The 26,972-nt window shown below is 48.7% G+C and overlaps 1 protein-coding gene and 2 long non-coding RNA genes across 8 annotated transcripts in view; 2 read left to right on the forward strand and 1 right to left on the reverse strand.

The window, feature by feature from the left end:
* Nucleotides 1-149: 149 nt before the first annotated feature.
* CCNE1 (cyclin E1) lies at nt 150-10,149 on the forward strand. Of its 2 annotated transcripts, XM_059152574.1 has the most exons (12): nt 155-390; nt 857-908; nt 1,020-1,107; nt 1,333-1,401; nt 5,204-5,349; nt 5,468-5,603; nt 7,746-7,892; nt 8,268-8,363; nt 8,588-8,722; nt 8,826-8,937; nt 9,017-9,174; nt 9,469-10,149. In XM_059152574.1, exons 2-12 carry the CDS (start codon nt 886-888, stop codon nt 9,589-9,591), a joined length of 1,233 nt encoding a protein of 410 aa, XP_059008557.1. In that variant the 5' UTR covers nt 155-390; nt 857-885; the 3' UTR covers nt 9,592-10,149. The 2 variants fall into 2 exon arrangements, with proteins under 2 accessions (XP_059008556.1, XP_059008557.1); XM_059152573.1 differs by lacking the exon at nt 9,469-10,149 and having other exon boundaries at nt 150-390; nt 9,017-9,429.
* Nucleotides 8,985-22,257, reverse strand: LOC131818273 (uncharacterized). 5 transcript variants are annotated; one of them, XR_009348757.1, is made up of 9 exons: nt 21,996-22,124; nt 18,395-18,492; nt 17,826-17,906; nt 16,835-17,004; nt 16,157-16,452; nt 14,492-14,700; nt 13,062-13,167; nt 12,228-12,294; nt 8,985-9,287 (listed from the first exon to the last, which is right to left on the reverse strand). It is a non-coding gene; the product is annotated as an uncharacterized LOC131818273 (long non-coding RNA). The 5 variants fall into 5 exon arrangements; XR_009348758.1 differs by lacking the exons at nt 14,492-14,700; nt 21,996-22,124 and adding an exon at nt 22,134-22,257; XR_009348756.1 differs by lacking the exon at nt 14,492-14,700.
* Nucleotides 22,057-26,972, forward strand: part of LOC131818274 (uncharacterized) — a 47,721-nt gene continuing 42,805 nt past the window's right edge. Inside the window, exon 1 of the long non-coding RNA XR_009348761.1 lies at nt 22,057-22,138. This is a non-coding gene — a long non-coding RNA (uncharacterized LOC131818274). The remainder of the gene's footprint in view (nt 22,139-26,972) is intronic.

Below are 26,972 nucleotides of genomic sequence, written 5' to 3' on the forward strand. Positions count from 1 at the left end.
GAAGGCTCCGCCCCCCAGGCGGTCCGGAGCGCCTGGGCTGGCTTGCGCGGCGGCCGGGGCGGTCCTGAAAGCTGTAGTTGGGCGGGCCCCGGCCCAAGAGCTGCCGCTGAGGGGCTCGGAGCCGGTCGGGGCGGGGCGGAGGGTGGCGGGAGGGTGCGAGGGCGGGCCGGGGGCCGGTTCCGCGCGCAGGGATTTTTAAATGTCCCGCTCTTAGCCGGGCGCAGGAGCAGCCGGCTCGGCCGCCAGCGCGGTGTAGGGGGCAGGCGCGGATCCCGCCACCGCCGCGCGCTCTGCCCGCCGCTGCCTCCCGCCTCCCGGCTTCCCGCTCGCCTCGGCCTCCTGCCTCCGGCCTCGGCTCGTGCCGCCTGCCTGCCGCGGAGACGGCTTCGGGTAAGGGCCCTGTTGCGAGCTGCGGGACGGCGCGGCAGCGAGGACTCCCACAGCTCCCGGGTAGGGCCAGGCCGGGCCGGGGTGGGGGTGGGGCGAGGCCGGGTCACCGGGTCCCTGAGGCGTCAGCGCGGGGTGCCCCGGTAGGGTGGCTCAGAGACGGACTAGGAGGAGGTGTTGAGGGGGAGACTGAGGCAGCCCGGGCCGCAAGGGAGGCGGTGGGCCGGCGGGGATTTGGGGGGCCGTCTGGGTACCCCCCAACCCCGGGTTCGGACCCGGCATCGCAGACTGTTGGCGGCGCCGCGGGTGACAGGCCACCGGGGCCCATCGGCCATTTTCCTGACCGGCCCGGGAGGCTCCCGCCGCCGCCGCCCGCGCGGGAGGGGGAGGGGTGCCCGGGGTGGGCTGGCCGGCCCTGGCCCCCTACCGCCGGTCGTCTTCACCCCACTGCCCGTTTTGTACCCTCAAGGCCTGAGACCTGATCCCACGCCCCAAGCCATGCCGAGGGAGAGGAGGGAGAGGTGAGTGGCCCTATCGCGGTGGGGACAGGAAGGGTGTTCAGTCGTGGGGGAAGGGTGAACCCAGATTTGGGGAGAACTCACCCTGACCTCTGTGCCACCCTGACTTTGCAGGGATGCAAAGGAACGGGACACCATGAAGGAGGAAAGTGGCACTGATGTCTCTGTTCGTTCCAGGAAAAGGAAGGCAAATGTGGCTGTTGTGAGTACAAAGGAGACAGGTGGGGGAGGAGGACCCCCCCCCCCCAAAATCTTACCTGAGAACCAGACTGGGCTCTGCCACATGTTTATTGTAGGGGGTTAATGGGAGTGCATTTGGGAGAAGTGGTGCCCACAACCTAACCAACTTTTTCTTTCTTCTCTCTTTCTGTTTTTGTCTTTGAACTGTTTGGTGTGTTTCCCTGGGGGTGGGTTTGCTTTATTTTAGTTTTTGCAGGATCCAGATGAAGAGATTGCAAAAATGGACAGGACGGTGAGAAGTCAGTGCGGCAGTCAGGTAGGTACACTTGCTGATTGGGCCTAGGTGGAGGGCCTCCTGCTCTTTGTGGGTTAGATTGAATCTTAAGCCCCCTTGCCTCCTGCTGAAGGCTTGTTCTGTACCTATGACCACAGTACATATGGCTGAGCTCTGTACCCATTAGTGGCACTGACCTCCGCCAGCCATGGGATTCCAGAAAGGTCTTGGGTTCCTCACCAGCACCTTTGAGACATCTTTGATGTCTGAAAACACCAGAATGGACATCAAATAACTCAGTTCTCTCCTTTTGCCCTTGAGGAAACCCAGACTCAGAGGAAGAAAGTAACCCAGAGTCCTGTGCAATCCAGGGGCGGAGTCCATCCTAGAACCCTGTTTCTGGGCTGTTGAACTGTGGGGGAGGGCTCCTAACACAGAGATCTCTGGGTAACTGTGATGATGAGGGTTTGTGTGTGTTTGCAAGCAACCACGAATTCTCCCTCTCTATTCTTCTATTTTTCCATCATGTCATGGTGCTTAAGGACCTCCCACTCCCTTTAGGTCACCCCCTTTAGAATCCTGCTCTGGGGGTTCTGAGCCCATCCAGCAGTTAACCTACAGTGACTTCTGCTGGCTGGGGCTTGACCTGGCCTCAGCCAGAGTATTAGTGGAATATTCTTTGTGACGATACATGTGTCTCAACCCAGTTTTTTAACCGACTAGTCCATTTCTCTTGTCGCTGTGGAATGGAGTTACTGCCAAATTTCCCGCATGCTCATGATATCATTACAATATCAGAAGTTCTAACAGAGAAAGCTTGTGTTATCTCTGTACTTCCAGAAATGGCTGGAGACGGTAGTTACGGCTCTAATAGGGGAAGCAGCCTATCTCCAAACTAGTGGGTCAGGCCTTCTGACCCTATCACAGAGAAAAGCTGAGCTGAGCAGGAGGAGAATTTGAGCTTGAGGGCAATGGTCCCAACTAGGTTAACGATGGGCGGCACATCACTTTGTTGGGCAGTGAGCAACAGCCATAGCAGTTGGTTCTGGAAGAGTGAGGGGCTTTAAGGCAGTGGGTTTGCAGTAACAGTTGTCATTGTACATAGACCTTAGTAAATAGCATTTCTGGGGAGGTCCACTGAATATTGAACAAGGGGTTGATGATTTCCTTCTCATTAGATGAAGAAATATTTCACTTAAGGGAAGGATATAAGACAACACTTTCTTTCCTTTTCCTCTTCTTTAAAAAAATAAAGAACAAACTTTAAGCAGGGTGATTTGTGTGGGACATGATAAAAATGGATCTCTGCTTTGTGAAACTCAAGATTATTTTGCCAACTGTTTCTGAATTGAAATTTCCAAGTGAAAATGAAACAAAGGCATCCATATTGACTTCTTAGAGTTGCAGAGTAGTTTCTGTTCTCCAGGAGGATCCGCGCAGTGCTCAGGTGCCTAAAATGGGGCTGTGGTCCTATCCCTAAACTGTGGACAGTTAGTTGATCGCTCTGGTATATGAATAGCCGTATCATTTCCCACTAATTAGAAGGAATTTTCATGGTTGTTCCGAGATTAACAACAACAGGTTTCTGCACATTTCATAGAGCAGATAGCTTGAAAATTGTCCCATCTACTTATGGGGGTAGTTGTTGTCTTGTTATTTCTCTGTGTAGATTCATAAACCTAGATTTTTGGGGTAACACAACCTTCTTGCCTATTAATTACACAGAAATTTCTCAGAGGAGTTATAATTCAACCCAGTACAACACCCTTGAGCTACCTGTGGGCTTTATCCTAAATCCTTATAACTGCTTCATTAGGACCACAGAGAACCTTGAATTCTTTCTTTAGGCCTTTCTTACCAATAAGACTACCCTTTTATCTAAAATCCATTCAACATAATTTGTTCTGTTGTTTAACTTTTTGCATGAGACCCACCTTTTTTACTGAAGTGAATCCTGGCCTTTTTTTGTTGTTACTTCTTAGCCCCTGATTTTGCATAGGTCATCCTATTAATTAAAAATGACATAAAGAGTTGGGGTGGTTAGAAATAGTCGAAATTGGTATCTTACTCTTACCCTTTTCCTTCTTAAAGTCAGATGGATTTGGGCTTCTTTAAAACCCAGTATCTGCTCAAGAGAAAGGACAGAGACTTCAAATTGTGCTTCACCCCCTGGGTCCTAAAACTTTCTGAACCACATGTCTGCTTGTGGGTCATCCAGTTTGTCTGTGAACTCCGAGTTGGAAACTGCTGCCATTTTCTCCTCAAAACTGCTTTCAGCTCTTTCAGCCATCTGGCTGCGGAGGGTGGCACCCAGCTCCTGCCTTCACAGCTAGAATTCATTCTTGAATGAAGAACAACTTGAAGCAGTTATGTGACCCTTTCTGCGTCAAGGAAATGCTACCAGCACATGATACTAGAGCTGGAAGGAGAGGTTGCCCTTCTGGAACAGCTGTTGGCAGGAGTTGTCATGGTTAATTTGCATGCCCAATTCTTCGCACCCTGGGTGGAGAAGAACTTTATCCTGCTTTGCTCTTCTCAGCATACTGAAAGTGCTCTGGCTGCCTCTGAAAGTGACCGGTGTGTCATGAGAGCCTTGCTCTACCCTATTCTCCAGACAGCACCTGGAGCCCATGTCTCCATGCTCATTTCTAGTTGCCCCATTGTTCCTTTTCTTCTCTAGGCAACTTTAATAAGCTGTCTGCTTTAAAAAAAAAAAAAGTGCCAAGAGTCTCAGACTTCCACAGGGTTTCCATACTGGCAGGATTTATCTGCCACATTGTCACCAGAATCACTCATCTAATTCAAAAAAATCCATCATAGGCTTCTTTTCTGAGTAGGATGATAAACAGAGTAGCTTTAAAAAGACACTTTTCTAAAAGGCAAAATGACCTTAGTATTCTCCAAATATTGAAAATTGAATAAAATTAACTATCTGGAATTTTTCAAGGAAAAGCATATTTGGGTTTTTAACGATGGTTTATTCACTTATCAGTTATTTGAATCCTTCTGTGCAAGACTTTTGGGAAAGGATTCAAAGGTCTTCAGGGGTATCTGGCTTCTATCTCCACAGACTTCTTGGTATAGCCTATAACCATTCTTGGATTTGGTTTTAACTAGGCAGATATTCTTTTTGTTTTGTTTTGAGTTAAGGAAAACAAAAGGTCCCAATTATGTAATATATTAGGCTAGTCTTAGAACCAAAAGATGTCACATTTGATGGGTTTTTAAGATGGGGAGACTTTAAATATAGATGGCAATCAGTTTACATTTTGATCTTTTAGGTCTGTGAATGTGGAGTGCTTATGTAAATACTTTTACTGGAAATCCTTTCACTTTTAAGAAATTTTAGTAGATTAGTTGTACTTGTTAAAAAAAACAAGTCTTCAATTGTGACCAAGCAATCCCACAGCATACCTTAGAAGTTATGCCTAGTATCTCACTGAGCTGCAGATGGATTTGTATTGGTGGTGGTAGTGTCATTTTTTGTAATATAAGAGCTGTTTGCATTTTGTCTTGACCCCTCTTGGGTCCATCTTACTGCTCCGGTACAAACACGAGGGTGACAACGTGGAGGACAAAATGCTACTGACCTTCTAGTTGTCTTAGATGTTTACTGCATAGACTCCTAAGCCAATGACAAGTGAAATGAAAGCTTGGAGGCATTACTGTGGCTTTTACTTCATGTTCCATCGTCATCTGAATTTAGTACAGAACATGTATTTAGGCCTGGGGATTGCTCTCAGTATGAAGACATTTTCTGTTTTACTGGCTGTTCTACAAATCAGTGGGTGTAAAAATAGCTGGTTCATATCAAATATTTAGAAATGTCTTTTTTCTTTTACAGCCATGGAACGATAATTCTGTGTGTGAAAACCCCTGCTCCTTCATTCCCACACCTGACAAGGAAGAGGGTGAGCCAGCATCCCCAAGTTCCACGTGTGGACTGCAGAGTTTCATGCCCTCCAGAGCCTCACCACTGCCTATATTGAAGTGAGTCACATACCATGTGCCTTCCAGATCTTTTACTCCTTGTGCACAATCTCACCAAGTTAGTGTGGACACATACTGACACCTACCTTTCGTCTTTCACTTCTTTTGTATTTTGTAGCTGGGCAAATAGAGACGAGGTGTGGAAAATTATGCTAAACAAGGAGAAGACATACTTAAGGGATAAGCACTTTATGCAGCGGCACCCTCTCTTGCAGCCTAAGATGCGAGCAATTCTTCTGGATTGGTTAATGGAGGTGAGCTTGAGTCTTCCTGCTGACTGGAAGCATTGACCACTTCTAGAATCTTCTATGCTATTATGATCCTTCCTGTGTTTGATCCCCTTGACACATTCTGTGTCTCTGAAGCTGTGGTATGTATTTTGCCATTTTGCTTGCATGCTTCCTTAGAAGAATTTCTGAAGTCTCTTTACCATGAAGATATTTTTAAGTTGGCCTCTAGTTTTTTTCTCCAAAGTTCAAATAATTACCAAAGTTCTATTTTCCACTTAACTATAAATATTGATATTTGGTCTTTGTTAATTAAATTGCTTTTTAAACTATCCAGTGGAATGCAGATAACAGCTATTCGATAGCCACTATCATAAATTTTAAAAATATATGAGCAGGCTTAATCTTTAACAGCTAGAAAGCTTGCATTGTTCCTTTTTAACACCTTGGAATCCATTTCTCCTTCCCCACAGAATATCATCCTAACAGAATATATTGTTCAAATCTTTTATTGGTCGCACTGTCAGACTTCTCTGCAACAATTGATCAAAAGAACGAGTATTACAAATTGTGATGGGTAATTGTTAAACATAAAAAATGATACTGTGTGGGCCTGCACCTCCCTCTGAGAGGCAGTGTGGGTAACTCAGTGGTGCCTCGATGAAGGGGTGCTTCCTGGACACCTGGAAGCCTTGGGTGATGAGAAATGGGCTCTCTTTGTAATGTTGAAGATATCATATTTATGAAGAAGGACATGGGGAAGCTAAGTGTCTATTCCCTAAAAACAAACTCTGCTGTGTACTCTTTGGAAAGCCTATAATCGAGGGGTATGCGGCCCCCTCTTACGCTCAGCCTAGAATCTGATCCCTTGCTGCCGCCTCACCACATATCCTTCTTGGTCAGGCAAGTCACTGAACTTAGAATCTTGGTTTTCTCATCTGTCACATTTTCTACCAGTACTTTCCTTTCAGAGTTTATAGGGATTAGAAATCGTAGGCAAGAAAAGATAGTTGTTTTTAACATCCTTGATTTGCTTTTCTTTATTGGTCTCTGAAAACGTTTACATTTTCTGTACTGAGTTCTTGGCCTTGCCGTTGCCCACTGCAGTCCCACTAATGTCACATAGCCCTTCTGGGCCCTTGGAGACATTCTAGAATCTTCTAGAATGAAGATTCTTAAATCTTCTAGAAGACATGCCTCGAAACATTAGATGTAGTATACTTTACTGTCAGCTTCACCTCATAAGATGTTGTGATGGAGAACTTCTATTTTGTATAATGCAGGTGATGCTAAATATGTTAGGGAAGGTTTCTCTCTGAAAGTAAATCAAAAAAGTCATATAATACCATTGAAAGGATAGAAAAGAATGGTAACCTTTTTGTCTTCAGTGGAATGAGACTGTAGGCTTGTCTGCAGTGATGCTGTTTCTCAGCCCTGAGCCCAGCCAGAAAGTCTGCGTGCATATGGGAAAGGCAGTGCTCACGCCATGTGCCTAATTGTGAGCTGGGTGACAGGTTGGAGAGTTTGTTCCTGAGAGGACAGAAGCTCTAGTTTCACTTCTGATCAGATCATAATAGTATTACTTTATAAAAACAGACTTCAAATATGCCTCAACCTGGACTTTAGAAATACTCTTTAGTGATTGATGGAATTTTCTCTCAATGTTCTGTTGTTTCTCCCGTGCTTTTTCTACTTTTTAACCCCATAAATTGCACTCACACATGAGAAGGCCTGTGTAGGAATGGCAGGTCTATATGCATAATCAGACATGATAGATTGTGGTGATGAGTGGAGGTCTACTATTTCCGTGGTCCTTTCCTCTTCAGCTCGCCCATGTGCACCATTTTACCCAATCTCTCAGCAATCCTGTGAGGATCCTAATTTTAGAGTTAGAGATTATCATTCACGGTTTTTCCATGAAAATGCTGCTTTACCAGCCTATGCACGTTTGCTCTTACTATTACACTTAAGAACACTTAAATCTTTCTGAGTCCCAGCTTTGTACTGTCCTTGTACTTAGGGACAAGCCAGGTAACAGTCCTTTCAGAAAAACAAAGTTCTCTCTCTTGATTTGGTTGTATTGTCCTTCACCAAAACTCATGACAAGTTTTTTTGTCTTTCTTTTTTCCTCAAGTAACTATTCTAAAATGTAATAAATATTTTTTTCAGGTGTGCGAAGTCTATAAACTTCACAGGGAGACATTTTACTTGGCCCAGGATTTCTTTGATCGGTATATGGCAACACAACAAAATATTGTAAAAACACTTTTACAGCTTATTGGGATTTCATCTTTATTTATTGCTGCCAAACTTGAGGTAAATTATTTTCAAATATTTGTTATGTAACACATACTGTTTCTTGAGATCCCCCGAGATTACTGGAAGAGGCCAACTGTTTGTCTACATTTTTCTAATTTGAGGTCATCTAAAGTGAAGATACATGCAGAAAGGGCTAGAAATTAACCAAGAAGTGAGGGAAGTAGTGAGTATGTAAAATGCTTAGGGGAATGTAGTTACTTGAAGCCAAAAAATTGAACTTTTTGACCAGTGGAGTAGCTCCTGTATTTAATCCATGATGTTCCCTCTCTCTTTCTATGCTTGTATACTAAAAACAGTGAATGTGGATGTATACTGTAAACTGAAACTATTAGAGAAATTTGCTAGTCATTTCTCCCTTTTATTTCCTTCTAGGAAATCTACCCTCCAAAGCTGCACCAGTTTGCTTACGTTACAGATGGGGCTTGTTCAGGAGAGGAAATTCTTAGCATGGAATTAATCATTATGAAGGTAGGTTACAAGTTGATTTTTCAGTCCTTTTCTTTAAATGCATACATAATATCTTTTCTACGTTCAGTGGAAGTGCCTCTGACTAGGTGTTCTCCAGCTGGACACATTGTGGCATGGAGTGTGGCTGGATTTTGAACTCCTTTAGAGGCCCAAAGGGAGCAGAAATGTTTATTTTTCTGCCCCCCTCAACCATTGATCTGACCTTTCTCTCTGTTTTCCCCTAGGCCCTTAAGTGGCACTTAAGTCCCCTGACCATTGTGTCCTGGCTGAATGTGTATATGCAGGTTGCGTATCTAAATGACTTATATGAAGTGCTCCTGCCTCAGTATCCCCAGCACATCTTCATACAGATTGCAGAGGTGAGTGGCTTTGTTACCTCTGGGGGTTCCTACCCCACCAGGAGACGGAGGAACTCGGGATAGGGGCTGGCTGCCTGCTTCAGTGTTCTTTTCTGCTCCGCAGCTTTTAGATCTTTGTGTCCTGGATGTTGGCTGCTTAGAATTTCCCTACGGCGTACTTGCTGCTTCTGCCTTGTATCATTTCTCCTCATCGGAATTGATGCAAAAGGTTTCAGGTATGTTGGCTTTCCAGTTCACTCACAAGAAGTATTGAACTTACAAATCGACGGAGCCTAACATTTACTTTGGTTGCAGGGTATCAGTGGTGTGATATAGAGAAGTGTGTCAAGTGGATGGTTCCATTTGCCATGGTTATAAGGGAGACAGGAAGTTCCAAGCTTAAGCACTTCAGGGGAGTTCCTGCTGAAGATGCACACAACATCCAGACCCATATAAACAGCTTGGATTTGCTGGTGAGTCGCGTTCTTTGTTCCCCAGATAAACTCCTGAAACCACCTGAGCAGCTTCTCCACTCCTCTTTGGGCAGCCTCCAGCTATCCTCGAAAGCCTCCAATTCCTCTAATTCCTTTGAGAAAGAAAAACTGTGTTTAATAGATGTGATGTCTAGATAGCACCGCAGACCAGCGACTTCAGATTGTTCTCTGCTGTTCTGTTGCCCTCCCCTCCGCAGAGAGGAGCACACAGGACACGAAGCCTAAAGGATGCACTCTTCCATTTTTACCATTTCTCGCTTTTATTTTTACCAGGACAAAGCCCAAGCAAAGAAAGCCATATTGTCTGAACAAAATAGGATTTCTCCCCTCCCCACTGGGGTCCTCACCCCCCCACAGAGCAGTAAGAAGCAGAGCAGTGAGCAGGGGACCGCGTGAGCACACCAGCCTCCTCCACCCAAGACAGTCGTGCGGAAGCGCCCGCCCCAGGTTCTTGGCTGCGCACCGGCGCGGAGGCGTGCGTTAGCTTTTACAGATATTTAAATGGAAGAGCATGTCTCTTCTGCAACCGAAGTGTTTCTGTGGATGGCATTGGACAGGGACAAGTGTTTTTTATTGAATGCTTAGAGTTTTTGAAATAAGTGGGTCAAGTACACCAGCCACCTCCAGAACACCAATGAGTGCTCCAGATGCTGCTAAGGAGGGTGATACTTGACTTGATTGACTGTTCACACACGGAACAAAGGCTTGAAGTCGCGGAGTGCCACGTTGCCGAGGGCTCCTCTCGGGTGTGCTGGGCTGTGTCGCGTTGAGGGGAACAGGTGGTTGTGAGCATTGTGATGTGGAGCCCACAACCAACTGTGCTGGGGGCCTGCCCTTTTCACACTATCAGTTGACAATGTACAATGCCTTTTATGAACTGTTATTTTGTAAGTGCTGCTACGTCTATCCGTTTTTTTAATAAAGATAACACTGTCTTTGAGACAGCTGGTTTTATGAGCTCTGTGTGATCATTTGAGTTAGAAGTCTTCTTTGAGTGTGGCTGTATCAAGTTCTCCTTTTTCGCTTCATACCTCTTAAAGCTCCCACCTTTCAAGCAAATATATTTAAAAGAAGACTTCGGAAGTGAGCATTAGGGATAGCCACAAATGCCTCGATTTGGCATTTCTCCCACATTGTCCCAGCCCTGCACAGCGGCTGCTCAGGTGGGGCTCACGGGCTGGCTGTGGCAGGACTGGGGAACTCGAGTCTGCAAGAGGATTCTTAGGGATGGTGTCTGCGCTACGACACGCCAGAGGTCATAAAGCATCTCTAGTAAGTGTTCCTCCACACCCTTTTCATCCTTACCCACATCTTAACCTGAAGAGCTTTCATTGGTAGAGCTTGGTAACAAAATGTCATAGCCTAAAACTATACTTTGAGAAAGAAAATGTATAATAAAGTGATAATAGAGCTCAAGTGCACAGTCTGTTCCCTGACCGTTGATGGAGTCCCCAAGTGCCATGCTAATGGAGGAAGTCCCTGCCCATTTTAAGGCCTAACATGTAGAGGTCACCCCACATTTTGTGGAGCATTCTCATCGTGGTGGTCTTTTTTTTTTTTTTTCTTTAAGATTTTAATTATTTATATGACAGAGGCACAGCAGGAGAGGGAACACAAGCAGAGGGGGTGGGACAGGAAGAAGCAGGCTTCCTGCTAAGCAGGGAGCCAGCCCAATGCAGGCCTGGATCCCAGGACCCTGGGATCATGAGCTGAGCTGACCATAGGTGCTTAACAACTGAGCCACCCAGGTGTCCCTCATCGTGGTGGTCTTGTGTGTCTCACTTCCTTGCAATGCTTTGGTGAATGGGTTCAGAAAAAGGAAGGGCAAATGAGCAAACAAACCCACTTATTTTTAACTTGGTATTTTATCTCACTTTGCAAAACCCTGTCAGAAGTGGAAAAACAGCCATTTAAAAATCTGTATCCTATTTATATGAAGTTGGAGAGAGACCCTACTCCTTCCTGTTGTGACGCTATAGTTCTGGCACGTTTTAATACAGCATTCTGAATGAATGCATTATAAATTTACATGTGCTGGTAGTCAAATGGTACTCCGAGCTAATTGTTTCTTCATCTCAGGCAGAGATGCTCCCAGCTTAAAAAGCAGTGGATTTTTAACAGCGATCATTCATAAGTGACTTGTTGGAAAAATCCTAAAAGTGGTTAATTCACATTTGGCATTTTCTATGCATTTTTGGGCACCAGAAACATTACTATTTTCAAAGCTATGGATAAGTCTTAGGGCTTGACCGGTGAGGTAACACTGGTCTGAACACACCTTTGAGGCAAACACTACTTCATGGCCAGTCTAGCCCACGTGCTGAAATGCAAATGCCTTATATGCAAATTCAAGAGTTCTGCATTTCTGGACCTCGGTGCTTTTTGTTTTTATCAAATAGCAGTGTTAACCACAGGCAGCTCTAATGAAGGATGTGTCCCGGGTGGATCCTAGGTGGGAAAGTGAAATTCATAGGAACCCATATTTTCTGTGACTTTGCCAGAAACACTAAGAGCCACTAGTAAGTAACATCCAAGTTTCCCAGCTCTAAGGAGCTCCTCCCTTTCTAGTAGTCGACACCAACTTTGCTGCCTCGCTGGTTGGCTCTGCATACTCATTTGCCAAATCATTTTTGTTTTGCCATTCAGCTAAACCCAGCAGAGGCCAGGGGATGCCAAACAAGACATCGGAGGGGAAAATGCCAGCTCTGGTCCACCTTGGATGAGTAAATACTCTGAGGCAGAGGTGGTGAGCAGGAGGACCCAGAGGAGGTGGTGACGTGGTCCCTTAGTCTGACTTCCTTGTGCTAGAGGAGAAGCTAAGAGAGTAACTTATTGACCAACCATAAGGGCTGATTGGATTGTGGCAGAGCAAACCACATCCTCATGTCACGCCCTAGCTCACAGTTCACTCGCTAGACCTCCCCAGAGTTGCTCTGGTGTCTCTGTCCCCCGTGCGGAAGAAAGAAAACCATGGTCTTCAGGTAGTGGGTATGCAAGGCCTTCCAATGCCATCTTCTCCTCATGGAACTCACCTTCTTACTGCAAGGATTTCACACCAAGTGGATAAATGATGTTGAGGTTCACAGGGACTTGAAGTTCCTAAAGGCAGATAAGTAAAGCTGGTGAGCCCTTTAAGATTTGGAGCACAGAGCAAGATAGACTTCTAGCCTCTAACTCAGATGCAAACGAGATTGGCGTTTATTCGGGCAAAATTAGGCTCTAGCTCAGAGCAGGGTTGGAAAGAGAAATCAAATCTGATAATGTCTAGTCATATTTACCCAACCGTGCATTTCCCTACCACATGTTCAACATTTTGAAATTCAAATCACATTTATACCTTGGACATTGTTAGAAGACTATTTTTATCCCTGCTGTAATCATCTAATTTGCTGATTACAGGTCTCAAATTGCCACAGAGAACTCAATTTTTGAAAGAATTGTCCTGTTTGATCAAATATGTTATTCAAGCAATGCAGTCATTTGTTCCACAAGGTTACCTGCCAGGCAGAGCGAACCAGGAGTAATAGCATTAGAAGCCTATACTTAAAATCAAGCATTAGCTAATCTGCCTGTGACAATAGAGTCTTAAATATAATTTGCTGCAGATACTTCAGTTCCCGCACTGACAGACAATTGCATTTTGTATTCAATGAGCATAGACTTTTCCCTACCTCATCCCAATTCCAAATTTAACTCCCGAAGACGCTGATGTGCTCAGTTTCACAGGCTTACCAGGTACCATTTCCCAGGAGCCTCAGACGGGAGGCCAATGCTGTCCTGTATTGAATAACGACTCCCTTTACACCCTAACCCCCCGCCTGTCTCTTAAATCATTTTTCCTGATCAATGCCAATTCCCAAACTCACGTAGCATCTGACTGCAGTCAGTTCTGGTCTGATGCTGGCTTCCTCATTGTGGTATGTGAGGTGGCCTCAGTCCTGAGCCCCTGCTGTGCACTGGGCACCACCAGTCCTAGAGATGAAAGCACACGGGATGCAATCCTAGAGCTCAGGTGAGCCTGTCTGGAGCCGGGAAGGAGCACGGGGGCATGGGAAGGGCCTGGAGCAGAGCCGGTGTGTCTGTTTGAGAGGGTGCTGCTGTGTCTGCAGCAGTAAAGAGGAGTCACGGTCATGACTCAGTAGAGGAAATAGGAGATGAGGCAATGCAGGTGACAGAGGCCACGTCATAATGGGCTTTTACACGTCAGGCTGCACATGGGCCCAGTGTCCCTGGCAGCAGGGAGCTGGTATTTGTGAAGGGGACGGTGATGGGCTCAGACCTGCGTCTGGAGGCAGAAGTTGAAGAAACAAGCCCAGAGTTCTGCCTCTTAGCGTCCTGGGAAAAGGACCGTGTGCTTCATGCATCAGTGATTTCTAAATGGCCCTGCCTCTGTGACTACCCCACCTGTCCTTCCAGGCCACAGTGACTTCTGCACCTGCATCTCGGCCTGTCTGCTCATCCACAGGCGCTTAGACCCTCAGCTCCCATAGGAGACCAGCCTCGCCTGTCCCACACTGCTGTCCCCAGAACCTCCCCTCTGAAGGGTTCCTCCACCTGCGCATCTCCTCCTAGCAATGCACTTTGCATCTTCTAGGGAAACTTTGCATCCTCCAGAGAAACTGCTTACACCACTTCCCGTTGTTAATACAATGGAAACTAGCGATACACAATACACATAGGAAAACCACTCAATTCCCAAGTCATCAGTGAGATCAGCTCCCACGCATCAGACAGGCAAACACGTTTAAGTGCAGAAAGCAATACAGTAACTTACATGAAGACCCATCCCCAATTTCTCATCACTTTTTTTTTAAAGGACTACAACATTAAGGATGCCACCAAAGGGCCCCCTTGTCTCCCTCCCCTGTTCCATTGTCTTTCCTCCTCAGAGGAAATAATCACCCCGGGATCAGTGTGAATGATTCCCACACATATTTTTAGACTTTTATCTTTTATATTTGGCTCCATAAGCAATAGACTTAGAAAAACACCTCTCTGGGTGTTTTAAAAATCGGCAAGAGTGGCATCCATCCTTACCTATAATAATACCACTTCCTGGGGCACCTGGGTGGCTCAGTGGGTTAAGCCTCTGTCTTTGGCTCAGGTCATAATCTCAGGGTCCTGGGATGGAGCCCCCCCGCATCAGGCTCTCTGCTCAGCAGGGAGCCTGCTTCCCCCTCCCCCTCTGCCTGCCTCTCTGTCTACTTGTGATCTCTCTCTGTCAAATAAATGAATATTTAAAAAAAAATAATAATACCACTTCCTATTCTCTTTCAAAGTTATTTTCAACATTTACCTGCGTGAACATATAGAGGGTTGGATTTATTTATTTTTAACTGTGGTCAAGTTTTCTCTTCTGTGACTGTCCCACGAGGTATAAAGTTCCTCCCAGGCCAGCCCATGAGTAGGTCAGCAATGCCGTCACCGTCACCGACGACGCTGCCATGAACATCTCGCACACGCGTGGGCCATGTGTGTGGGTTTCTCCTGGGCATGTCCCCAGACCTGAAAACCACCACGTCAAAGGGCGTGTGCTCCTGTGGCTTTACTAGGTGTGGTCAGCTAATTCCCCAAATTATGCCGATCAATCCTCCCAGCCAGGGAGCAGGAGAGAGCCTGCCTTCCCGCGGTGGCTCCAGGACTTGCGAAGGCCATCTTTTCATCCTGTGAAAATTGCTATTATTTAAGTTCCTTGGCTTTTCTCTGATTGTGGATGCAGAACATGTGTGATATGATAAATTAGACTTCTATGGACATGTACAACAGAGAAAGTAAAAATCCCTGAGGTGCCATCCTTAACAGTTTGTATGTTAAAATAGGGTTTGTGGCTCCAGAACCTTTTCTATGCAGACACGAACATATGCATGGACAAAACATTTGCTGGGTTTTATACAGAGCTGTTTCATCTAATTATATCTCTTAAGTTGCTTAAAAACGCACATACCCATACACACCCACCCCCTCCCATTTTTCTTTTTCAGTGATTGCTTGGCAATTGATTTCATTGCTTAGCACATCATTTCAGGGCCTGGCACATGATAGGCGCTTATTAAATATTCACTCCCTGGATGAGCAGGGAGATGGATTGGTTTTTAGATATGTAGTCGTTTTCATTAAATTTCTTACTCTTCCATGCCCAGAAGAATACATGCTATCTTCCACTTGGCAAAGACCACATGCAAACTGAGAAGCAAGAAGCAAGACCCGAACAGAGATGCTGCTGCTGTTCTAGTGTTTCTTCTGGGCAAAGGAGCCCCACACCATTGAATTCCAGTTCCTGGAAGGGTCACAAGAGTGGAGTGACACACAAAAGCCCGGACTCCAGTGCATCATCACACAGAGAGCAGAGAGGCAAAGCCATTCTCTGAGTCCTCCAGATGGTTCGTTGTGTCCCTCTTGCCAAGCTAACCAAGTGATTACCTTGTTGTAGAGGAGCAACGAGCAATCCGTCATCGTGTGAGATGATGACTCGGTCTGAAGCCCTCCCCCTGAACTTCGGTGTCTTCCATCCCTCCCCGACTCTGTTCAGGGTCCCTGGGGCTCTCGGGGGGAGAAGAAGAGGCTGCCCATCTGGGCTGCGGGGCTGCTGCCGCCGTGGGGAGCTCTGTGTTTGGGCTGCTAAGAGGTTTTGAAACATTTGAGCCGATGTGTGAAAGGTGGGAGAGCTCACATAGGCTTGTGCCCACCCCCCAGGCTCTGACAGCCTGGCCGGCAAGGCCCATAATGTGCAGACCGTCAGAGTGCCCACGGCCCCCTGCCCCTGGCTCGGGAGTCCCTGCCTCTGATTCTCATCCACACGCTGCCGACCTCCCAGAGAAGACAAATGCTTGTGCCCCGAACTGTGAAAAGCAAGCAAAGAGTACAAAGAAAGAGAGCAGAAAGGTTCAAGGAAAGTGACAGAGAGACCAGACTATTTGAGCATGTTCACGATCAGCATTGTGGTGTCCAAAGACATCTTTACCTGTCTGCCTCCCACAGGCGTTGGAGTTTCAGATTCCTGGACTTCCGGGAGAGTCTCGGCTCCCCGCGCGATGCTGTGGGGCTTCCGGCTCATCACTGACCCATTTTGGGCTTCAGACCCCTCAAGGGACCAGTGAGTGGGAGGCCACAGCATGTTCTCTCAGTGGAAGCCCAGGCTCTCAGGGGTTAAGAGTGGGTTTCTGTTTCTCTTCAAAGGCTGGTCTTCCAGGTGGTGATGAAAGCCGGGGTTGGGGTGTTTTTAGGTTTGCAGTACACTTCAGGGAACTTCCCTGCTTCCTGTCATGCAAAGGAGGTTTCATTTCTCTTGACATCAAGGGTGGGTGGGGGACGAGGGCGACAGCGCACAGGGCAGAGGACAGGCTGGCAAGCAGGTGGGCCGGAAGCTGGCCAGGGGCAGAGGGCTGCCCCACCTCCCCCAGGTCCTCCAGGAGGCCTGATGACCCTCAGGGTGACCTCTGACACTCGGCCCATCTCAGGCATGTCAAGGCCAGACAGGGGATAAGTGTGATTCTGGGGCTGCTTCCAGAAAATGCTCCCACCCCCACCCAAAGGCTGGTGCCTGAAAGGGGCCTGGCTGTGCAGGGTGGCCCTGGACAGGGTCCCCGAGGGTGGGGGTGGGGGCAGCTGGGGTCCAGCTTTGTTCTTCCTTGAATAGAACCTGTGCTGTCAGGCTACAAAATGCTCTTTCTACTTCTGCCCTGGGAGGGAGAGCACGGAGGCACCAGAAGACACATTGCAGCAGAAAAAGATGAGTTTTCAGATCCCGGGAGTGATTTTCTGCACCGTTCATTTTAGCGACGTCCAGGGCAGTGGAAGGAGAGGGCTCGTCTGTGGACGAGATAGATGCAGGTGCCAATAAAGAATTCATGGGAGCACAAAAGGCGGGCTGGGCGGGTTTTATTAATTATATTTCTTTTATCCTCCTAACAATGGCATGTCACTAATCTTCACTGAATGTGCCCAATTGATGCTAATGATTTCATCCTTTTGTTTCTGTGTCTAAAAAAAAAAAAAAAAAAAGGTCTGTTTGCCCCAGCAAGTCAGGCCCAGAGTGAGTCTGGAGCCCAGCAGGACCCAGGAAGCTCTCCTCTGGGCCCCTCCCCCTGTCCTTTTGGTACCGGGGCAATGGTAACGGCACTGGCAGTGGCCATTTGTCCTGTCCCCAGGCCCTGCCAGCCTCCTGCTTTGCCATAATCCAGTGGACAGGTACCCTTGCTGACGTGGGTGGCTGGGTGGGTAGGAGTGTGCATGTTTGGAGTAGCATCTCAGGGCCAAGAACCCTTCTTGGTGCACCTCGAATCACATTCCTCACCCAAGGGTTCTTTTTGAAGAACAAAAAATAGAGGTTATAGATTGCTTTCTTCCCGCAATCCCCGGCTACTGGTATTGCATTTCACTATTTGGCATAAATTGGGCAAGGGTGTGTGTGCTGGAACACAGAGATGATTGAAAGGGCCCCAGAGCATTTGCCCCTGTCTGTCACCACCTCCCCCGCTCCCCCAAGCCTGGGAGGAGTGGTCTCGAATGGCATCGAAGTTTCCAAGTGGAGAAGTGCTGAACCTCACGGTCCTCTCCGGACAGGTCCGAGGAAAGCATCTAGCGCAGAAACAATGTTTCCTATCACAAATTAAACAGACAAATATGCTTACCTGGCACTTAGGCTGCTGTGTGGAGATTAACTTCCCTCGCAGGAGAGGTGGGCTGGTGCACGACCTGTGAGCAGCCGGGAGCTAAAATGAGAGCCCCGTGTGAGGACTCTCGGCTGCAATGGCTCAGAAAGAGCTTCTAGAATGGGGTTGGGATGACCCTCCTGCCCACCCTTCCCCACCATAGCCCTGGTTTGTGGGAAGGTCCTAGAGCGGGGGCCCAAGTGGCCAGCTCCCCCTGCCGCTTGGATGGCAAAGTTCTGGTTTCCATGCAGGGGAATTATGGTGTCCTACAGCTGACGATGGGGGCCGTGGGCATAGTAGAGGGTGGGTGTGCTGCTGCAAGTTCATGGAGGTTGTTTGGGAGGAACAGGCAACTCTTCACGCTGGCATTGCCCATCTCCTCCTCCACCTGGCTTCCTAACCTCCGGATGGCCTCCTGGCAGGCGACGGGGACCAGTGTGTTCAGCCAGTGCACCAGGCCCCTCCGGGCAGCCTTGGTGGCACCAGTGCTGAGAAAACCCATTGTCACCATGGGGGCTGATGATGCCCTGGTAGAGGGCCCCACTTACTCGCTCATCTTGAACAGGTGCTGGACCCTGGCACACTCTGCTGCTGGAAGTCTTATCACGGCCACCCCAGCTTGGGCAGAAAGTCTCAGCGTGACAGCCTGCAAAGTAATCCTACATTTGAATTTCATCTGCAAATCCTCATTCCTCCAGACAAGCTCAAACCTGCACAGATGGCCCCTCACACCGAAAAGTAAAAATAACAAAGCTTGCGATTCCAGGCCTCCCTTTTTCTCTGGGTAGATGTGCCGTGGCACATTTCGGGAGGCGCACAGCCTGTGGCCCGGCAACAAGCCCTCTCCTCCTGTGTATTCTCGCTCGCCCCTTCTGGAGTGATGAGGAGTAGGGGGAGCAGCCATGGCCACTCCGGGGGTGTTCCTGGATACAATTCTGGGGTTCCTGAGCCTTTGGAGTGGTGCAAAGGGGTATGGGGCAAGGAAATTAGAGTGAAAGCCCATCCCTCACTCCACTGCCCAAGACGGGCCATACGGCCGTCCACAAGATGGTCCAAGGAAGAACTGAGGGACTAGAGCAAGGACTCGGGTAAAGTCATCAGTGAAAGAGGGACAAGGGGATGTCATGCATGCCCAGGGCAGGGGGCAGAGTGAAGAGAGGAAACTCTGGGAGTTCCTGATTTTCTGAACTCCTCCAAACCCCAAATAGGCACAGGGGTTTTGATGACTCATTAATTCTCTCCCCCAGTGTTTGCCCAAAGCTTCTATGGCTGGCCCTGAGGTACGGTTATGGACAAGACACACTCAGGGAGCACTGGCCAGAGAATATTCAGTCAAGACTCTCTGTGGGCTGGGAGGCTACAGATTCACTGGTCAGGAAGGCCAGAGTAGGAGACTGAGAGAGATTGTAGGAGGCAGGAGCCTCCTGCCAGAGACACTCTCCAGATAACTGTAGCTCAGATCAACCTCTGATAAGCCATGTGGCCTGGAGCCCCCAAGTCTCAGCCTTCTCATCAAGAAATGAGATGGCCAGATGACATAAAGATGTTTAGCTGCAAGTGAAACACAATTCAAACAGGAGAAACAAGGAATTCACGGCTACTTTTAACTAGATAGCCCAGGGGCACACATAGCTTCAGGAATGGCTGGATCTGGGTGTTCATATGCTATCATCAGGAATCTGTCTCTCTCCCTTGCTTAGCTCTGCTTTGTTCTGTGTTGAGCTCCTCCTCCAGATGGCACCTGCCATTATCTCCAGGGTAATATTCCTACCAGCAAGCACCTCCTTCCCAGAACCTCTAGCCAGAGTCCTGAGGATGACACTCATTGGTCCAGCATGGGTCACGTGACCATATTTTCTCTCATCACTGTGGCCAGAGGGAGGCAGTGCTCTGACTGGCCAAATGTGGGCTGTAGCCAGGCCCTGGGGCAGGGTTGGAGTCAGTCCCATCCCAACTACCTGACTCCATGGAGGAAGCAAAGGGATACTGTTCTGAGAAAGCAGCAAATACAGAAACAAACACCAGAAACCCTCTGAAACAGCAAAGATCTGAAGCTGCTGCAAAAATCCCACTTCAGGATCCTTTTTGCTGCAGGTGTGTGGCCACGGCCTGTGCCAGCCCAGCATGCAGGGAAGGTTCCAGACACTCATATAAGGATGCCTGCCCCAACACCCTGCCTCAGGGGTGGCAGCAACACCCCACTGAGGTCTACCTTCCGCTCCCTCCCCCAATTTTCCCTCTGGCTTTTCCTAGGTCTCCCTGTTTTCTATTTCCTTCCTTAAACCAACACCTGTGATCCCCTAGTTTAGCCAGGAGGAAAAAGACAGAGATCCGGAGGGTCCTCACTAGCCAAAGCCCCAGTCCTGGGCCTCTCATGCACAAAGCCTGTTTGCTACCCAGAAAACCATTGTGGTTAGACTTTCCCTCTTCAGTAGAATAAAGGTGCCCTATCCAGCTTCACACTGCAGTTCAGGGAGGCTCAGAACGGGTGTGGCCAAACATGCTAGACCTCTGGTCTTCCCATGGGGGTGGGGCAGAGGAAGCGGCATTATCAGAGGGAGACAAGCTGAGGCTGGTCAGTAGGTAGGTGAGTAGGAAGGAGGCAACAAGGAGGGTTCAGCTGCTGGGGCACCACACAGGCCTGTGTCACTGTCTTGACCTGTCAGCGAATGCATCAGGGCAAGTCACTGTTCGAAGGTGCTTGCCAGGAGCCTTCCACGAAACAGATCTTGAGGAAAGAACAGGGGTTGGGCTTGGATTCCAGCAGCAGGAAAACACAGTTCCCAGCCAGAGTATGGGTGCGCACCACGGCGTGCATAGCACTGTCCCCAAGGTTTTATTTAGTCACTTAAGTCTCCCACCACCCCGTTTTAGAGAATAAGAAATTGAGACAGGACGGTTCAGGTTCAGCCTCTCGCCCAAGGTCAAATGGAAGGAGGTAGGGGGCTGTTTCAGGTGTCTATACTGCATAAGAAGCCTGGGGTTGGTTAATCCTATTAACCAGCTTAGGTGAACCCCCAAAGCCAACCCAGGGTCCCAACCCTGAGGGAGGCCCCAGTACTCCCTCAGGGACCACCGGACCTAGGGAGCCCGAGTCGCGCGTGCACTTGCCAGAGCGCTGGGTACTGCCCGTAGAGCGAGGTAGATCCGCCTTTGGGCCAGGACACGCTCTCCTCTGAATCCTGAACACTCTGTCCACCCCTCCCAGGCCTCCGCCAGTCCTGACTCCAGGCGGCGGCCCAGTGCTGATGCGGCGCCTCGGGGTCGCGCGGGGCGGGCGCAGGAGGGGAAGGATGGAGAGGAAGGGGAGGAGGAAGAGGAGGAGAGAAGAGAACGGGCGGCCAGGGTAGGAGGCGGCTCCGGGAATGAGCCCACGAGTGTCTTGGACGCTGCCCAATGCAAGGGTCGCTGACGACCCCCAGCTCCCTGAAGAAACAGGTGGGTCCCAGAAGAAGGGTCTTGCGGCGACGCTGGGCCAGAACCCTCCCCCACAAGATCCACCCCCCCCCCACGCTTGGGCGGAAGCTACCGCCCCCATTTGGCGAACGCGGCTTCTGAGCCTCCGGTGGAGGCGGGCACCGCTGCTACCCTGCTGCACAAACGGGGAACCTTAGGCCTTCCCCGAGTGTCCCTGCCAACTCCCAACTCCTCGGGTGGGAACAGGACGTGAGGAACAAGACCTCACAAGACGCACGAAGGAGCCAGGAGGCTCAGGACCTAGGGCGCACCACTTTCTGGCCTCGTGGCTTTGGAAAAGTTTCTTAGGCGCTCCGGTGCCGCTTCTTCCATCTGTGAGATGGGACCGTGCCCACCCCATCTGGCTATCACAGGTTTGCTACGTCCTTTAGGGGGCAGGGCCTGGCGCGGCTAAGCCCGACCTCAGTGCCGCCCAGGAGCAGAATGGGGGGACCTGCACCTCAGCCTAGCTCGCGCGGCCCTTCCAAGCCGCGGCCTCCAGGACCGGCACCCGCCGCGCGCGGCAGACTGCTGGCCCCGCGGAGCCAGCCGGCAGCCCGCACCGCCCACAGCGCTCAGGCTCTGCTCCACGTGCAGCGTGTTTACCCACGTGACACCGCCCCGCCCGCCGTCCCCCGGGCCCCGCCCCTGCCTCGCCCCGCCCCGCCGCGGCCGCGGGAGCGCGGTTGGAACCTTGGTGGTGACGGCGGCGGCCGCCAGGCGCTGAGGTCCCCGAGCGCGGCCTCGCGCCGTCCCGACGCCGGCCGTGAAGACTGAGCGGGCCGCTCCCTGTCCAGGCCAGTCGGGCGCGCGCGAAGCGAGGGGGCGAACCTTGGGTCAGTTCGGGCTCCGGTGCTCCGCGGGGTGCGCCCCGCGGCAGGGGCGGGGCCGGAGCAGCTGTGGGCGGGGATGGGGGCGTAGCCGTTTCCGCGCCGGCGCTCCGCGGGGCCGGGGGCGGGGCGGGCCGGGGGCGTGGCCGCTGTTGAGCGCCGCGGGGTTGGAGACTACTGGACCCCAGGGCGGTGGGAGGGGAGGTGCGTGCGTCACAGTGTGCTAGCCCGGGCTCTCCAGAGGCAAGCCCGGGTAAAGCTTGGCCATTCGCGAGAGGGCGCGTTCACTCCCCGATAAACTCTGCAGTCACTCCCTTCTCGGTCCTTCTCCCCTAGGCTTCCCCAGTGCGCCCTTCCTGCTGTCTCTCCTCGGCGTCCTCAGACCCTCCGGTTCTGGTGTCGCCCAGGGCTCCTGCCTCAGCCCCCTTGGCTTCTGGGCTGGCCCTAGGATGTCTGTCCATCCCTGGTTTGAACTCCCACCGCTGTGAGCGTAATCCTGGCAGTTCTACTAGTGGCTGACCCCTGTGTGCCCGGCGCTTTGTGAAATTCACTAATACCGCTTGGAGTTGTTAAGCCTAGAACCCTAAATCTTTGTCCTCTCCCAGACCATTGCCCTTGGTTCTATATACTTCTGGTCACACGTCTGGTAGACCCCTCACTGGATGTTCCACAGCCCCAAGTGGGCGAACGCGTCAGAAGTGGAACCCAGCTTCCTTCCCCAAATCTGCTTCTCCCCTAAGCTCCCCTCAGTGAAGAGCATCACCATCTCTTCCAGCCCTGTTTGGGGGCAGCCAACCCCCAAATAGGGCTTCAATTTTGGATCCTCACTCAGGAATGTAATCTGTCCCAGAATCCCATCAGTTCTATCCCCACCTCTCTCTGCTACACTTGCCTGCCCGGCTTCAGCTTCAAGGATTTCTAGGGGATCCATCCTTCTGCCTCCTGTCTCGCTCTCCTCCATCCAGCCTTCCTTCTCAAGAGCAAATTTCTAATGGCTGCCTTCAAATACTAGACGAAAACTAGACGAAATACTAGACGAAAATCCGAATCTTCTTAGACTTTTAAAAATCAGAAGGAGAATTGCCTAGTAAGTGGGATATGCAATCTAGATCTCCGGGTGTGAGTTCAAGCCCCTCCTTGGGTGTAGAGATTACTTAAAGTCAATCAATCAATCAAAAAAAAGTCAGAAAGAAGACAAGGATGTTTTTCTGGCAGGGCCAGAACATGGTCCTTGATGGTACTGGGCAGTGCAGTAAAGTGAGAACACGCAGATAAAGGATGGGAAGCAAAAAAGCAGCGGTTTCTGCTGCTTCTCCTGCTTCTTATTTTGGTCTTTTAGCAAGTTCAGTGTTTATAATACAGTTTTGTTGCCTAATTCCTACAGTGTGTATCAAATCCCCAGGACTTATTTATCTACTATTGATAAGTATGTACTTTTTTTTTTTAAGGTATTGTGTGTTTACTTATTTATTTATTTATTTTTATTTTATTTTATTAACATGTAATGTATTATTTGCTTCACGGGTGCAGGTCTGTGAATCATCAGTCTTACACAATTCACAGCACTCACCAGAACACATACCCTTCCCAGGGTCCAATACCCCACCACCCCACCCCTTCCCCTCACCCCCCAGCAACCCTGTCTGTTTCCTGAGATTATGAGTCTCTTATAATTTGTCTCCCTCCCTTGTCCCATTTTGTATATACTCTTAAACTCTCATTCCCCTGCCTGCAGCTTTTAGTAACTCCCATTCCACACTGTTTTCCAAGGTTTTGTTGTTCGTTTTGATTTCTTAGATTCCATGTATAAGGGATATCATATAGTATTTGTTTTTCTCTGTCTGACTTATCTCACTTAGCATAATGCTCTCAAGGTCCACCGATGTTATGGAACATTGTTTTTGTTTTTTGGTCAAATGATCATCAACATAGAACACAAGAGAATCAACAGATGAATCAATGAACCTAATAACATTGAATAAGAGTAGCTTATATAAGATCAGAATGTAAAGTCAATAATTGATTTCTCTGCAATAAGAATACATTTCTTGAAAATGTAATAAAAATAAGATACCTTGCACAATACTGAAGTATTTAGAAATTTGTTAGGGACCTAACAAAAAAATCCACAAGACCTTTAAGGAGTTTAATCTAAAACTCAAATATATGGATGTTTTTTAAAGACCTAAATGTGCAGATACATAGTGGTATAATGCCTTAACTTTAAAAGAACATAAGTGATCAGGGTATTCAATGAGTTCCAGTAAAAATTCTAGCCTGATGGTGTTGAAACTGGGGAAACTGACTCCATGATATATATGGAAAAATAAAGGCCCATGATCTGCTAAGATAATTTTGAAAAAGAAAAATGAAAGGAAGGTCTTACTTTATAGACATGAAAATAGATTATAAAACCATAGTATTGAAATAATGTGATACTGGTACAGAAACAGATAGTAAGTGGAATAGTTTGGAGGGTCCAGAATAAATTCGTTTAAACATGATAACTTGGCATGTAATAGAGGCCATCACAAATTATTAGAGGAAGGCTAGATTATTTTGTAAATGGCACTGGAAATATTGACTTTCCATAATGGAGAAAAAAATTGGATTCCTACCTCATACCATATACATAAACTCCAAAGAGATTAACTATCTAGTTATTACAGGTAAAAATATAAAGCTAATAAGTTAGAATGTAGGAAATATCTCTGTAATAGGAAAGGATTTATCATTACTTCTAAAGCTCAATCCATGAGGAGAAATATGATGGATTTGACTGCAGCAAAATAGAAAATGTTGCTTAACTTACAAACAAAATCAACATATGGGTGATAAGCTAGGAGGATATGTTCTCCATGGCTTAACCCAACGGAAGGCTCTAGCTAGAATAATCAACGAACTTCTGAAAACCAATCCAAAATAGAAAAGAAATCTAAAAAAGGCAAAACAAAGGCAAAGGGTATGTATAGGCCTTTCCCAGAGGGAGACTCAGAATGGCTAAGACGGACAAACAAGGCTCATCCCCACAGGGGATCAGAGGAAGGTGGAGTAAAGGAGCGAGAGCCACAGTACCCTTGAACTGACACAGTTGAGCAGGTCAGGTGATATTATTTATTTATTAGAGAAAGAGAGAGAGAGAGAAAGAGGGAACACAGCAGGGGGAGGAGGAGAGGGAGAAGCAGGCTTCCCTCGGAGCAGGGAGCCTCACATGGGGCTTGATCCCAGGACCCTGGGATCATGAGCGGGTCAGGTGGTATTAAGGGATGGCAGAGCACATGACAGGTGCAGAGGAATGCAATGCATCCATACCTTTGCAAGGCTCTGATGAGGCCAAGCAAGCAAAGCCCTAGGGAACAAATGTCGGGAGGCCCTTGCCTCCCCTTAGTCCCTGCCCTGTACCTGTGGAGCCAACAGTAGCACTCTGGGTGTGCGCCTAGGGAAACTGCCTCAGAGGCCTACAGGACATGCATTCTGGTATTGCTCAGGGAAGCAAAGTTGGAGGTATCTCCCACGAGAAACTAGATTAGTATTTGGAAAATGAAGATAATGACAGGGACTTTCACGGCAGACGAGAATTGTCCAGCATTGGGCCTCTGGAAAGAAGGGTAGAAACCTGGTGAAGAGAGCTCTGGGCAAGCCAGAAGGACTTCTGTCCCCTTCCTGGGAGTGAGTGGAGACCAGGCGTGAGATCTGTGTCAGGGAGGGCTTGGTAGGTTTCTGAGCCTTTGTGATGAACCCTCTGCCTCCCCCACCGGGACGGGCACTTGGGTTAGGCAGGGGAGAAAGTTGGAAGGTGCCCTAAGATCCCTCATGAAGGACTGGGTGTATTTTCACTTTCATATTAAGGAAGCCGTGATTAGAGGCTTCAAGGTTTTGTCCCGGTGTCAAGGCAGAAAGGATTCACAGGGCGGATCCTGGACTTCTGAGTTTATACATGTAGGTTCTAATCCCCTTCCTACCTTCTGGAGTTGTGAACTTGGATGGGAAACCCAGCCACGGTGAACCCTGATTTTCCTCCCAGTGAGATGGAAATAAAAATGAGGCCTAACTCAGAGACTTGGCAAAAGAGAGATGATATCTGAGACCACTCCTCCCCCAACCTCCGGGGAATGCACCTCATGAGCTGCAAAGGAAGTCTTCCATCAGATCCGGATAATTCAAGTCTGGACCCCTCCTAGCTGCAGACACTAGGGGGTGCTTTGAGCCAGCTCTGGAAACAGTGGAGCTGCACTCTGTGGAGGTGAGCTGGGATGGAGACCCCAGACCCCAGACCATGGTTCTGACAGCTCTCACTCCGGTTCCAAGAGAGAGGACTACATTTCTTTTATTTAGGGTTATTTTGTATTTAAATGAGAAATAGTACCACACTGCAAAATAATAATGATGGGTAGTTGAAAGGCAGGCAGGCAGGCAGGGGCAGGGGGGCCCCACCCTAAGAGGAAATCACCCTTGGAAGAATTTTACACCACACTGGAAGGAGCCCTCCACCCTTTCCCATATGATAGATAGATTTCAAAATCTGATCAGATGACAGGCACGGGAAGGGTTAATCAGATTAAAACAGTCTGCCAACAAGCCCTAGACTTAGAAAACCCCTAGACTTAGAAACTCAGGTGGCAACCCCTTTGGGTCCCTTCTCTCCTTGGGAGCTTTATGCTCTTGCTTTGCTGTCAGTCAGTGAACGTGGCTTTGCGGCCCACTGCTCTGTCGGGTTGGGTCTACCTCTTCATTCTTCGAAGCAGCGTGACCAAGACTGGTGGGCACTGATAGAGAAAAAAAAATCCTATAACAATCATAGTGTTGGTAATAATAGTAGACCTCATAGTAAATTCAATGA

The sequence above is a fragment of the Mustela lutreola genome, chromosome 16 (assembly GCF_030435805.1).
Source record: "Mustela lutreola isolate mMusLut2 chromosome 16, mMusLut2.pri, whole genome shotgun sequence".
In the NCBI taxonomy this organism is placed as follows: domain Eukaryota; kingdom Metazoa; phylum Chordata; class Mammalia; order Carnivora; family Mustelidae; genus Mustela; species Mustela lutreola.